This window comes from Perca flavescens, chromosome 4 (assembly GCF_004354835.1).
Source record: "Perca flavescens isolate YP-PL-M2 chromosome 4, PFLA_1.0, whole genome shotgun sequence".
In the NCBI taxonomy this organism is placed as follows: Eukaryota; Metazoa; Chordata; class Actinopteri; order Perciformes; family Percidae; genus Perca; species Perca flavescens.
The window spans coordinates 10,263,702-10,278,333 of NC_041334.1; the positions used below are offsets into that span (position 1 = coordinate 10,263,702).

General features: G+C 41.5%; 1 protein-coding gene across 1 annotated transcript in view; it reads left to right on the forward strand.

The window, feature by feature from the left end:
* Positions 1 to 218: 218 nt before the first annotated feature.
* The window catches only part of ptprt (protein tyrosine phosphatase receptor type T), a 430,905-nt gene continuing 416,491 nt past the window's right edge, over positions 219 to 14,632 (forward strand). Inside the window, exon 1 of the mRNA XM_028575011.1 lies at positions 219 to 397. Within this exon, the coding sequence (XP_028430812.1) occupies positions 219 to 397 (179 nt within the window). The remainder of the gene's footprint in view (positions 398 to 14,632) is intronic.

Genomic DNA, 14,632 nt, shown 5'->3' on the forward strand with positions numbered 1-14,632 from the left:
AAACGTCGGTGACCACACCAATCTGGACACATTCAAATCACACCATACTTACCATGGTTTTCTTGTAAAGTGTCTTTGAGTACTTTGAAAAGCGCTATATAAATAAAATGTATTATTATTATTATTATTATTGTTTTGATAAATTATTGGATGAGCAAGGAGGAGATATGGTAAGAGAGGAGAGATCGGACGAGAGGGGAGGAGAAGAGAGGGAAACGATGGGGAAAGTAACATTGAGGAAGAAGACAGGAAAGGGCACAGAAGGGAGCAGAGAGGTGGACCGTGAGGAGGAAGAAATAGGAGGTGAGGATAAAGGGAAGGCTGAGACAGGAAGGAGAAAGGAGGAGGAGACCGGAGAGGAGATTGAAGGAAAATCGGAGGCGAAAGGACAAGACTGGTAAAAGAGAGTCTTGTCGTCTGTTGACTCATTCATCGCTCCTGTCTGGCTGAGCAGGAGGAGAGAGAAGAAGAAGAAGAAGAAGAGGAGAGAGACAGAAAAGCAGAAGGAGGAGAAAAGGAGGAGGGGTTGGAGGAAATGACTAAGATAAAGGATGACAGGAGGTCAAGAAAAGAAGAAAAATTACACTAAATTGATTATGTCTCGCTGTTATCGACTGTCTGAGTGGCGCGTGCGTGCGTGTGTGCTTTATGACAGGATGTCTGTCACCTCGTGCCCCACCGCGTTTAGTATGCTGTCCATCCCTCCTCACTGTGTGTGTTTGTGTGTGTCCGCCTAATCCACAGCACTTATTCTATTGGCCTGACTAACTGACAGCCTAATAGCAGGGCATGCGGAGTGCTGGGGCGTGTGTGTGTGTGTGTGTGTGTGTGTGTGTGTGTTTGTTTGTGTGTGTGAGAGAGAGTTGTGCATTGAATGACAAAGTAGAGAGAGAGCGCGCTTTCTGTAGTCAATGATATGCATTTAGAAAGCAAAAAAACAAGTGTGTGAAGTGCGTTATTAGTGCCTGGTTACACCAGAAAGTGGCACTAAGAAATGTATTTGCATGCTCCCACAAAGTTAGTAGTCCCTGAAACTCCTTAAAAAAAAAAAGCTGGATGCTCCCAGTTATGATGTAGTCAACTTCCATCTTGTCCATCAAGCCCTATCTGAAGACTGACCTTTCAAGGGTGTTAATTTGGGGTCATCATTGGGGTGGGGGGTGGGGGGGGTTTGAGATCTCCACTTGAGGGCAAAACTGACATTTTGAGCATATCAAACACTTCATGTCCTGCATTCTGGTGAATTTTTCTGCAAATAATTTGGGCCTTTTCTGCAACAAGTTACGGTGCAAATGTCCATATTTATGTAAAGGAAATTCTGATTAGCTTTTTTTTTTTGTTGGGGGGGTTGCACTGGCCAGTTTTGATTATTGGAGGGGCTGTAAATTACCCCCTGTAAATTACGCCTATGCCTTAAACCATGCCATGTCTCTTACTCCTAGCTAATATGATCGATTCTTCTGATTTTGGAGCGTCTGGTTATCCATTCCCTCAAAGATCAGCACTGTCGAGATGGTTTTCTATTGATCAAAGTACTCCAGTTAGTGCGTCAACGTTCACCATCTGTGTGAAAGCTGCCCCCGGATTTACTTTACCTGTGCGAGCGCAATGCTTTTAATTGATCTTGGTCAGAAAAGTTGTTAATGTAAATGCTGGTATGGCTGTTCTTTTAAAGGGTTTATTCAATGTCCATCAATCAATCAATCAATCAATGGGATCTGAACCAACGTGTCAGCATAATGTATTTAAAATAGATTACAATGTCATCTGTCAATGATGGGGCTTGCTTGCCGAAAAAGAGAAACAAAAACATTTGAAATAAAAGTAAACCATTGTCAAAGACAAAAAAAAAACACACTATATTTCTCCCTCTGCATGCATGGATTGAAGTGCTATTTGTCTGGAAGCTCGTGGCCAGTTCTTTCCATGCAGGAGGCAAACAACAGTGATGGAATATGGTGTCAGAGTGACCGTTGTGTCTGACAGTAGAAAACCGAATGAGACACTCTGAGCAGTGAAGGGTAACGCAGCATCGAAAGGCACATCTAATGGAAAGACAAGGAAAATTGATATTTAGTGGCCCTGAGGGCGAAATCTTCTTAGCCCGGTGCATCAACAGAGCCAAAACACACAACTCAGTGGAGAAAAATGTACAGCTGTAGCCATTAAAGAAGTTCTAGTATTCATCCATTAGTACCACAGATAATTCTTACTTCATACTGATTTACTGCATATGCATTCCTCTAATAAGCTGTTTAGCAACGTATTAAACCCAGAATACAAACGATAAACAACTGTGGATATGTGGATAATATGGCTTAAATTCTACAGGCTATGGCTTATAGACAAGTGTTGGTTAATGTGGCTAGTTATTCTGACTACACATGTTTTTTTTGTACTGCTACTGACGCAGATTTCTATACTGCCAAGGTTCATCCACTGAATCGTAACATAGATGCAAGCAAAAATGTTGTCAGCTAGGAACCACTTCTGACGCAATTCCCTTCCTTTTACTTTAATTCAGTAGAGACCAACACAACAGTGGGCTTTGAACATCTTCAGAAATGATACAAATCTATTCCAACTTTGAAGAAAATAGCATTTATATCAGTGTTCAATATTTCATTCATCGTAGCAGCAGCAACCGTCACCAACACTTTGCCCACGCATCTGTTTTAGCAGTAATAGCCTAAATAAAAGATATGCCTGGTGGACAATGATTTTATTATAACAGGTTAAACCATTAATTACAGTTAATACGTTTGTTACATAAATTATACAGGGAGAATTTCACAGCAGCCCATAAATTATACAGCAGTCACAAATGATACAACAGTGCATCAAAAAGCCCTTAGCCTTGGAAGGGCATAATGGCATCCCAGACAAAATTCAGCAGTTGAATGCTAGCAGACATGAGATGCAAAATGCTTTTGTTTTTTTATCTTGCGGAGGCCATTAACATGAGGTATCACTTAAAACATAAACACGTTTTGGGTCACGTTCAAGTGTTCAAGTGAAGAGTTTTGGTAATTAGAATTGTTCAATCTGTGGAAAGGTGCAGTTTGAATATTTGCAATAATGGTACTTCTTATAGGGATATTAAAGGTGCTCTAAGCGATGTTGGGTGACGTTACTTCTTGTTGACGTTCAAAGTATTGTCAAACAAAACTGCGGCTAGCTGGCCCCCCCTTCCTCCTCATCCCGTCCCCTCCCCCTCCTTTCCGTGCGCTTACCCCCCAACCCCCACCCCAAAATCCTTCTTGTTGGTTATTGGCTGGAACGCTGGAACACTATTTGTTATGTTTGGTGGTGCAGGTTGGCACAGTTGGTTTTTGTTGCAGTGTTTGGAGCCTGGGCTGTCTACAGAGACTGCGTTTTTTTACAGCGTGTTCAGGGAACAGGCAGCTGGCGTATAGCGAGGAGATGTCTGCTGTATGTGACAAAAATTGTATTGTAGCCTAAAAAATGTGTGACATCGCTTAGAGCACCTTTAACTGGAGGGTTAAACATTTGAGATTTGGCTTACCATTTGTCAAAATGTAATTTTTGATTAAGTAGTTGCCACAGAAAAACGGCTCATACGCTTAAGTGAGTTCCCACCAACCCTAAAGGTTGTTGCTAGAGAAATGTTAGTTTCTTTTGGTTGATACTGTACCAGATCAGAGCAACATAACATATTACAACACAAGTATTATGTTATATTAAGTATTAAAAAGCTAAATAAAGACGTCACTCACACCTCTGTATACTGCACACGTGTGGGTTAATTACAAGAAGGGACACATGAAAAGATTACAGGCAGCATATAATGGTGCTTTGAGAATACTACTTAAAAGGCCTAGATGGGGTAGTGCTAGTGAGGTGTTTGTGTCTACACGAGGTAATACACCAAGCTGTAGTGAGAAATGTAGTGTTAAAATGTACCCGCCGACTTCATGCGTCTGAATGAGATTATCTTGGTCATCATAACCAACATCAGATTCAGTACTGTTTGTTGTCAGTCTCAGACATGGAGACAGTGGCACAAAGGCCTCTTTTTACGTGTATAGATGCTGTAATATTTTTTACACGCATTCTCATGAATGGGTTCGTAGAATATCGTACGAAAAGTTATGCACAATGCTCAAACGTATGATATCATACGAAAACTAGGAGACAGCCGGCTGGTCATGTGACATCGGCTATAGAGCTCCGTGCTACAGAGCGGCAGTTGCACCGTAGCCGCTACAGAGCTTCGTGACGCGGGCTCCAGACCTCCGTCACAGCCCGTCGTATCAGCGGCAGTTAGTGGATGTGTCAAAACTTTGACAGAGCTCTGCAAACACTGGCTACGGTGCCCTGCATGGTGGTCCGCGTGGTGCTCAGTCAGGTCAGCGGTAGTTGGTGGTTCAGTTACCTGAAAATAGATGACGCTGGAGATTACGGTTAAGTTTAGGCAAGAAAAAATTTGCGTTATTGGAGCGACGAAAGTTAAGTTTTAGGCACCGAAAGGACTAGTTAAGTTTAGGAAAAAGGTCGTGGTTTGTATTAAACCACTTCTAATGAACACGCATTTCCTCGGTGAAAGTCATTTGTTTTCCCCGGGAAGTGATCTGTATTGTTGGAATTTCAATACAAACAGTTTTAGTAGAACCGTACAGAACAAATGTGAAGGTAACTTTTGCAATGGCCACCACAGGTCCTCAAGGACCGACTATCCAGTGGCAGGTAAAAAAGCCATCACCAGGAAGTGGCTGAAAATGGAGGTACCTAAAATGGAGGACTGGGTTGAAGTAATGTATAACATCTACAGGATGAAAAAGTTGACTTTCTTAGTTAGACTAGAATCAGATACATTTAAGAATGTCTGGAGTAACTGGGTTGATTTCGTAAAACCATTGAGAACAGACTTTATTTGGTGAAAACAATGTATCTCATGGATCCCCTTGGTTCTTGCTACAAATGTTGATTGTTAATAAGATTAGGTTCGGCATTATCCTTCACCAGGAGAGAAAGGTCTTTACAAGAGGGGAATGAAAATGTGGACTGAAGTGAAAAATGTACGCATTTCGAGTCTACTCGACTCGAATTGTGTATAAATGTGAATTTTTTGTGTTTGATCCCTGGTGTGAAATATTTGTATGCTCTGTATACGTGGAAAACATATATATACGTGTACGTGTCAGATGTTAAATGCTAATGGGACAATGCTGAATGGAATCAATAAAAAAGTTAATTTAAAAAAAGAACCGACTATCCCATGGCTTCCAGAACGACACATTTAAGCATGTTCTGATCTGACGCCTCTATCAACAGAACGACATTGGGTTTGTTTCACAAATAAAAACTGCATGGTTAAGGTTTGGTTATAGGTTTAGGCCCAAAAACAAAATGGTTAGAGATCATGGTTTGGCCAAAAAGGTTAAAGGACCTTCATTGTCATGGTTACAATAATGACACTTGGTTACAGTTAGGCAACAGCCACAGTTATAGTTGAAGGAAACCAACATTGACGGTAGGTAGGAAAATAAACACTTGTCTATTTTGATGACCCAGACCTCCTCCCTTTGTGAACTTTGTGGCTCTTTGTGACAAACTACTTTCTCCTTGAACAGACACGAGTTAGAATTACAATTTCTGCTTAAGGGCTTTGTCACTGGAACATAGATGTATTGTCGTTTCTTGGCATTTGATGAATGAGTATGGGTAAGAATGGGTATGATGGCTCATCCAGGCTATTGCAGCTTTCCTGAAAAGCTGAATAGTGAACTTGGATAGTAATCCTTACAGGAGTTCCTTAAAGAACTCTAATTTGAACTTTGAAACTTTGGCGAATGGAGGGCACATGTTCAGGCAACCTTCTCTGGTTGGATAAAGGTTAAGTTCTTTTCACAAATTGCAAAACAAACTCGGCGACAAATCTAGTCGTGATTGAGTCGATTGGAATGTCGGAGGTGTAAAACACACATTGAAAACTTCCTTTCCTCTAATTAAAATGACTGATGATTAATGCACAAGGTCTTAATGAAGCTTAACAAGGTTTCGAAGTAATTAATCCATATTTAATAGAAGATGTTAGTCAAGTGAAACTGAGCGGCTGCTTAGTCGGCTGAATCAACAAGCTTGGAAGGAGGGTGGGGGGAGATGAGGGCAGGAGGGAAATAGGGAGACTATGGATGGCAGATAGAAAATAAAGGAAGAAATGAGACAAATAAGTGTGGGTAGAGAGGAGGGAGGTAATAAGAAACAGAGTTATGGAGTTTAGATGGAAGAGAAGGGAGCCAGAAGATATTGGATGATATGCAAGCATCATTCACTTTATTCTCACTGTGGCGTAATTTAATATATGTCAGACTGTGTGTGGGAAATCTTACCCAGAAGATTCACAGATGTAGTCAGACTCACTGTCAGAGCCACTCTCAACTGCTCTATTAAAAAAGAAAAAAACACTTTGTATAGAACTCAAAAAGTCTAAATCAAACTTTACAGTAACAGAAGAGATGGGCTATTGTAATCCAATTCAAGGATGATTCCAGTTTATTACAACTCTGGGAATAGATCTAGGAATGCAGGGACAAAAATAAGTCCAATGGGGCGAGAAACCCAAGCAGTCAGTTTAGCAAAACATATTAGAAAGAAAATGGAGGCAAACAGTAAGATTATAACCCTGGTTCCTGGAGTCTTGACTTACCATACTGACTGCTTGTTTTTCAGCACATTCTCACTCCAAGTGCATCAAAAAACCCGACGCTTGGTCAGGCGCCTTTGTCGTTGGTTACTGGCGCAAAAAGTCTCCTTTAGCGGCTCAGTCAGACGCAGTGGTGATTTCAAATAATTCGTGATCTTATCCTCAATTTTTGACGCTCTGGGTTTAAAACGATTTGGCGTCATTTAAAAAAATGTTACGTTTAACTGAAATGCGGCACAAGAACGGGACAGTTAGGTTTAGGATAGTCTATATCCACGACGTTCCACGTCCGGAATTGCTCCGGTGCCGCAGGAAATTCTGCCGGATGTATGTATGTTCGCATATGTCAGTTTCCTTCCACTTTCTTTGTGTTGTAATTTTAAATGCCGGTGGATGTATGAGGACTATCGGTTAACTGCTCCTCAGATCTCTGCAAGGTAAATCCAGACAGCTAGCTAGACTATCTGTCCAATCTGAGTTTTCAGTTGCACGACTAAAACAACTTTTGAATGTACACATGTTCCATGTGACACTCACCAAGCGTCAGGATTTGACGAGTTGGGAGTGAAAAACCGAGCAGCAAACAAGGTGACGTGTATTGTGCAAGACGAGATATGTAGATCACTGAGCGGTTTCACACAAAACTAATTGGTACCACGACAAGACACACTGCGACTTTATTAACTTGCAAAATTAGTTTTTAAATTTAATTCATTGCTCGATTCAAACCTGATCAAACAATGATTTGTCTCTCCCCGTTCATTACCATACATATGTTACTTTTCCAAAATAAGGTCGCATGGTGTTCACCGGAAAGGGGACAGACTTCGCCTCTATATAGGTGGTCTGTAGCCTCTTAGTATTGTTTAAATATTTTGGACTGTGTTCCTTTAGTGTAAAGTAACAGCCACCAGCTGGTAATATAGATGTATTGAGTAAATGAGACGGGGCATAAGAGGTGGAGAAGAAAGGGAATTATGATTGGGAAAAGTGCTCCAAGGTGACAAGAGACAGAAACACAGGACTATAATAAATATTTATATATCATCCAGTATTTGGTGTTATACTGACTGTGCAAGACAAAGAAACTGAGAGAGGAGTTGGAGTTGGAGTGGAAAAAATGTTTTACTCAATGAAAAACTGCACAGAACAAGAGGAGGCAGAATGAGAGACTGAAGAAAAGTAATTAAAAGAGAATATAAAGTTGGGGGGTAAAAAGGGAATGAATTAAGAAAGACAGGTTTGGATGGAGAGAGATGAATAGAGCTCAGCAGACAGGAGGAGAAGAAGAGCAAACATCATAATATTTGCCTGCCAGTTGGATTTTGCCTCGTTTTCTCACACACACGCACACACACACACACACACACACACACACACACACACACAGGCAAATGCACTCCCTTGACTAAAATACTGCCAACCGTACACAACCGTAATCCAGCATCTGCTTGCCTTTTCTTATTATATCATTCTGTCTGAATATCCATCCACCCATTTATGCATCCAATAACCCTCACTTCAACAAGTTCACCAATCCATCTGCCTGTCAATCCACCCACATGTGATTTCATCATTTCATCAATCATTCATCCATCTGTCAGTCACACTAAATTGCTGTTTAGCAGTGCATGACAGAGAGGGAAAACACCACTTGTGTATGTGCTCATGTGCCTTTTTATGTGTGTGTTTATGTGTGTGTGTGTGTGTGAGCTCGATTTAATGCTGATTAACAGATAATTGCCTGTGTCATTGCCAGCTACAGGAAATGCTGCCTGGTTAAGTGATACAGACAAACCGACGCTTAGACAGACAGGTGGACGGACAGATAGACAGACAGAAAAAACATTTCCTCGGCTGGGAAGCATGGCGGCGGCTGCTTTCCCTGTCACTCAGAGAGGAGAGAAAGGAGCAGAGACGGAAAGAGATAAATAAGTGGGGGAGATTGAGAGGAAAAGATGGAGGGAGAAGTGAAGTGATGAGGAGGAGGAGGAGGAGGAGGAGGAGGAGGTCGGGGTAGAAGGTGAGAGACGAGAGAGAGCAGGAGAGCGAGAGCGATTGGCCGTGTAGGATAAAGGGCAGAAATGACAAATGATGGGAGAATGAGTGGGAGAAGGTGAGGAGGAGGAATAAAGATTGTTGATTGTTGAGGAGGAGGTGTAGAAAAGGAAATACAGGAGATTAGAAAGTTTAAGAGGGAGGGCTGAAGAGATCAAGAGAAAAAAAAGGCTTTTTTTCATACGTATATGCACTTCATAACCAAAATGGGCTGGTGATTTTACATGTGTTCTTCATGTTTAAATAAGTGCCCCAGTGACCTTTTCCATCACAATGGCAATTTCTGTCGGGCCTCGTAACCTTTCCATTTGAGCATTTGTTTTGTTTCTTTATTTACACATGTACAAAATTCGAAAGTTACAATATATAATTAGCAAATTTTGGAAATGTGAATTACCTAAAAAAATAAAACTCCAGGGGCTTGAAAAATTGTATTCTCCAGGCAGCACATTATGGTATTAATCACGTCAGGGTATTCGGGACACAATTTGTATGTATCTATCAATCATTTTACAAACTCATCATGACAACACATTCTTATGAATGAGTTCTTATATCGTAAGAAAACGTATGCACTGCAATTCGTATGATATCCTACGAAATTAGGCGACTGCCGGCTGGCCCCACCACGAATGGTCACATGACAGTTAGGTTCAGCGGTCTTTACAGTTAAATTTAGCCGAAACAAAGGTGTCTGGCAGCGCTCACCGCAAATTGCCAGTCTTTCCAGCGGCCGTTGCAGTTAAAGGACAATTCAGGCGCAAAACGAACCTAGGGGTTAATATCATTTGTGTACCGAGTCAAACGTTCTCTGGGATCTGTTTTCATGCTAATCAAATGTGTCTAGCTTGAAACAAGCTACCATAAACAGGTGATTAGCTGCTAACGCTAGCTTTCGGGGCAGAGGGTAAATCGCTATTTCTACACCACTAACAAGGCTCAAAATAGCACCACACTTCAACGATAGCATAACGAGGGTCCCTCCATGTAAACCGAAGCATTGAGAACTTTGTAAGTGTATTAAAAAGATAGATTATAAAGACAGTAGCGTTCATGTTTACATGCAGGCGCCATCTTGGAAAACAGTCATGACAAGTCGAACAGCGCCGTGCAACCCAGTAAACAGTAACATGGCTCAAACACAGCGTTCGTGGTAGAAAAACATTCAATTAGCATGAGAACAGATCCCAGAGAACGGTCGACTTGGTACAGATATGTTATTAACCCCTAGTTTCATTTTGTGCCGGAATTGTCCTTTAAAGGTCCCATGACATGGTGCTCTTTGGATGCTTTTATATAGGCCTTGGTGGTCCCCTAATACTGTATCTGAAGTCTCTTTTACATAGGCCTTAGTGGTCCCCTAATACTGTATCTGAAGTCTCTTTCCCGAAATTCAGCCTTGGTGCAGAATTACAGCCACTAGAGCCAGTCCCACAATGAGCTTTACTTAGTATGTGCCATTTCTGTCTGTAGCTATTGAGGAGGAGAAAGGGGGGGGCAAGATGGAGAGTGGGGGTGTCGCCTTGACTAACTCCTACTTTGCTCATTTGAAAGTCATGATGTATCTCTCTTTCTCATGAGTGGGCCAAATTGTCTGGGCGGGCAAAGCAGAGAAAGGGGAGGTAACCTTTCCCCTTATGACCTCATAAGGAGAAGATTCCAGATCGGCCCATCTGAGCTTTCCTTTTCTCAAAGGCAGAGCAGGATACCCAGGGCTCGGTTTACACCTATCACCATTTCTAGCCACTGGGGGACCATAGGCAGGCTGGGGGAATGCATATTCATTTTAAAAAACCTCATAAAGTGCAATTTTCATTTTCATGCCATGGGACCTTTTAAGTTTAGCCGACAAAAGGTGACCGCCATGCGGTGACAACACTTAAGTTTAGGCACCAAAACCAAAACGACTAGTTAAGATTAGAAAAAAAGATCTTGGTTTTGATTAAAACACCGGTTCCCTTAAGTAGTACTCCTGGGACTTGAACACCTGTTTCCTGGGTGAATGTCTTGTCTCTTCCACAGGACACAAACTCCACGCTCTAGCATGAAAGCCCTGAGTTTTAGGACCCACCCCATCCACTCCGACCTCCTCTGTATGTGGACCAGAGCGCTCTTTTATTATATTTGTATTGTTCACTGTAATCTTCTTCTCATTGTTTTTTTTTTAGGTAGACAATTTTAAGATCTGTCCAGGGACAACGGATGAAAAATAGCCTTTTGGCTAATTCTGGTGCATTTGCAGCAATGTTAATTAATGTACACTGTCCCTGTCAAATAAACTAATAAATAAAAATAAAAATATACAACCGCGGTTACAGTGCTTTGCATTTCGTAGCTATGTGTACGAATGGTTCACGAGAACAGCCTGATGAAGAGCACTGATTCATAATGCATTCAAGTATACACAAGCACCATCATTAACGGACTGAGGGCATACATTTACTGTGACATGGCCTAGAGTCTTCGCCGGACAAGAATGACGAAGGAGAAAAATAAACGCACATAGAAAAAGAAAAAAACAAACAATCATGCCGCGTTCTATTTACCTCGGAACTCGGTTTTAATGAGGTCAAAGTCGGGAACATGCCCCCTGACCTCGGATTTACGAGCCCGGAACTCTTACAACCTCGCAGTAGCCTTAATTAAAAATATATTTATAAGCACTTCACACAGGCATGTCCAACTTCTATCTGTGGACATGTTGTTACGCTGTTTGCATGCACAAAAAACGTCGTACTGCGTTGTTATCAACTGTTTGCTAACAATAGCCAACCGGGCAAGAGCTAATGAAAACAATGAAAATCCGACTTTTAAATAGAACGCATTCAACTCGGGTATGACATCATTCCCAGTTCTGGCTTCCGAATTCCGAGGTAAATAGAACGCGGCATTATAATAGGCCTTAAAACTTGTGTGACAAAGGAAGGGAAATATTGGTGGGCTGTATAGGCAGTCCATATGGCAAATATAGGCTGGTTAGAAGAAGTAGTTGTGTGAACATAGGAACTACTGCGACAGATTCAACACATGTCTTGTTCCGCCCGTACTAAACGTGTTAACTAAAATCAGTTTAATAATAAACTATGAAATTCTGTGAATGAGCCATTTAGATTTTTTAAGAGATTCCTCTCATGCCAGATCAGTCAATAAGCATACTTTCATTGATTCCCCCCCTCGCGCAGAACAAGAGACAGAAAGAGACACTTAGAAAATCCTACTGTAATAATCATCAGACCCACATTTTCAACAATCATCCATGCAAACTTCCTTTTTATTACTATTTACATGTAGCATGTCAGCAGAATGAGAACTGAATACATTCTGCATTCTGTCTAATAAATGATGAAATTGATGAACATATTTAAGGGATTCATTTTGCTCAAGATGGTGATGATTTAAAGCCTCAACTGTGAAGTTTTAGAATACATAATTTATGCAGCTTTAAAGAGAACTGGCGAGAGTGTCCTTGCTTGAAGTTTTCCTCCAACTCTTTCTTGTGTTATCCAGCATATCTCAGTGACCTTCTACATCCTGTCATGTAATAAGCTGCTCCTTTCCGTCCCAGATAGTCATTCGAGGCGTAAATGTGACCGTGCTTTTGTCTGTGGTCGGGCCCACGTTGTAGAACCGTCTCCCCTCTACATGTTCCATCAGCCCCCGCCGTCGAATGTTTAAATCCAGGCTAAAAACCCACTGTCATTGTGGCATTTGTCAGTTTCTGTACTTTTTGTAAAATAAAGTGACGCTACTTGACCTCTCTCAGCCTCGTCATGTTCGAACAAGAGCTGTGACGGAACATTTAACGTACCCCTTTTCCACCAAGGCAGAGCTGGTGCTGGTTCGGAGCCAGAGCCTAGTTTCAAATCGGTTCGTTTTTCGACCACCAAAGCACCAGCTCCGAATCAGTAAAAGTGGTTCTTAAGTAGCACCAAATCATTGCTGGGTCAGAAGTAAGAACCGCTTACGTCAGCGGCTGGGGCGGGGTTACCGTGACCAACAAGACAAACAGAAACTCGTGACCGGCATTTTTGAATTAGCAGATAAACACGATGGACGCGATTAAACAACAACAACAGCAGAAGTGGTCGGAGGAGGAAACAAGCCACTTTCTTGCACTATAAAGGCGAGCCGCGCGAACACGTTGGATCCGCCGAGTTTGGATGCCGATGTAGGTCTGCAAAGCCACGAACATCAATGCAACAGCAAAGCAACGTCTGCCACAGTTGATGGTGTGTTTGGCGCCGCCACGCTAACGTTGCTGGGAAAGATGAGACGTATACAGTAACGTAAGACCTGGTTCTGTGCTGGCTCTTTAGCCTGTGGGAAAGCAAACCGGTTCTTTGGAGGCTGGTCAGTCGAACCAACTCCGAACCGGCACTAGCTCTAGCTCTGAACCAGCACCTGGTTCTTGTTGGTGGAGAAGGGGTAACGGAGACCTATGTTATGTTTGCAGATAAGAAGAACCAGCCGTGCTACATATTCCATGTCTGAACAAAGCTATAGAGGCATGGATAGAAGGCGACAGAATACGGGCAGACACATCAGTACAGACAGAGCAAGGATCGATATTCAATCTTTGTCCTTTGTTCTCTGTAAAGCACTTTATGACGCGCCTGTTTGTTACTTAACACGCTATAAATAAATTCACATCAACTTTGACTTAATGGAACACTAAGGCAAAAGACAAAATTTGACTAACACAGAGCCTGCCGTGCATATTTTTAGATGAAAGCTGGTCAACAGTAAAGTCTTTTTCCGACGGGAGAGGAGAACAGACAGAGAGAAAGAGACAGGAGCTTAGACGTCCTAGCCTATATGTTCATGGTGTTGCAGTACTTTGTGGTCAAATGCAACTCGTATAATTTAATGCATTACTTTTTCACTGCGTCATTTGTATGTATTACTAAGGCAACAACCTTTAAGAGCAATTTAATATGTACTGCAAATTGTTGCTTTTAATGTGGATTATTTAATCTAGTGCAAACTACTTTTAAACATGCCCGGATTATCGTAAGGGCACTTGGGCCAGTGCCCAGGGGCGCCAACCATTCACAACCAGTGGGGGGGCACCACATGACACAAGCTTTAACAATATTTTCCGTAAATTGTTATATTATTCACTTGAAATTGTTGAAAGACCATATATTACTTGTTTATGAACAGTAATTTCACAATAATAAAAATCATAATAATAATAAATTACCCTTCTCCGTGTTTTTCAAGCACATAGCACGGCAGGTGCACTTTGTGAGTGTAAAAGTGTAAAAGACCAGTCCACAGTCTGCGCTTCTTTTCCTAGAACTCGTATTTCTTTCAGAGGACTTTGTGCAAGAAATCCATATTTTTAGATCTAATATTGATTGTCTTTTGTCCATATCTTATTCAATTTCGGTTCTTTTATTGTTGTTAACTGTGATGCTAAAGCGGTTCTAGCTTTCCCATGATGCTTTTGAAAGTTGTTGACCAATCAGAGGAGTTACTTTCAGGGCCCGTGAAATAAAGTCGGAAACATACATATTTGACCGACCCACAATGTTGCAATATATAGTATTGATTTTGTCTTTTTTAATTGATAGACATTTTGAATTGAGACATTTGAATATAGTGTTACTGCTCATATGCAAAATGCTTGGTTTTTTTGGGCTTGTTTGCTGGGCTGATGTACTGATGTGTATTGATTTTGACATTTTGAATTGAGTGCTGTGCTTTTTGATTTTGACATTTTGAATAGAGACATTTGAATATAGTGCTCACTGCTCATATGCCTACATGTATGTAGTTGGACAAGTTACTAAATTACATTTGAGAAATCCCCTTGATTTTTGCCAGGAGGACAGCACATGTAAAGGGGTGGGGGGGGGGAGGGTCTTTGAGTTATAGTGCCACATTATCTTAATACAGGCCTGC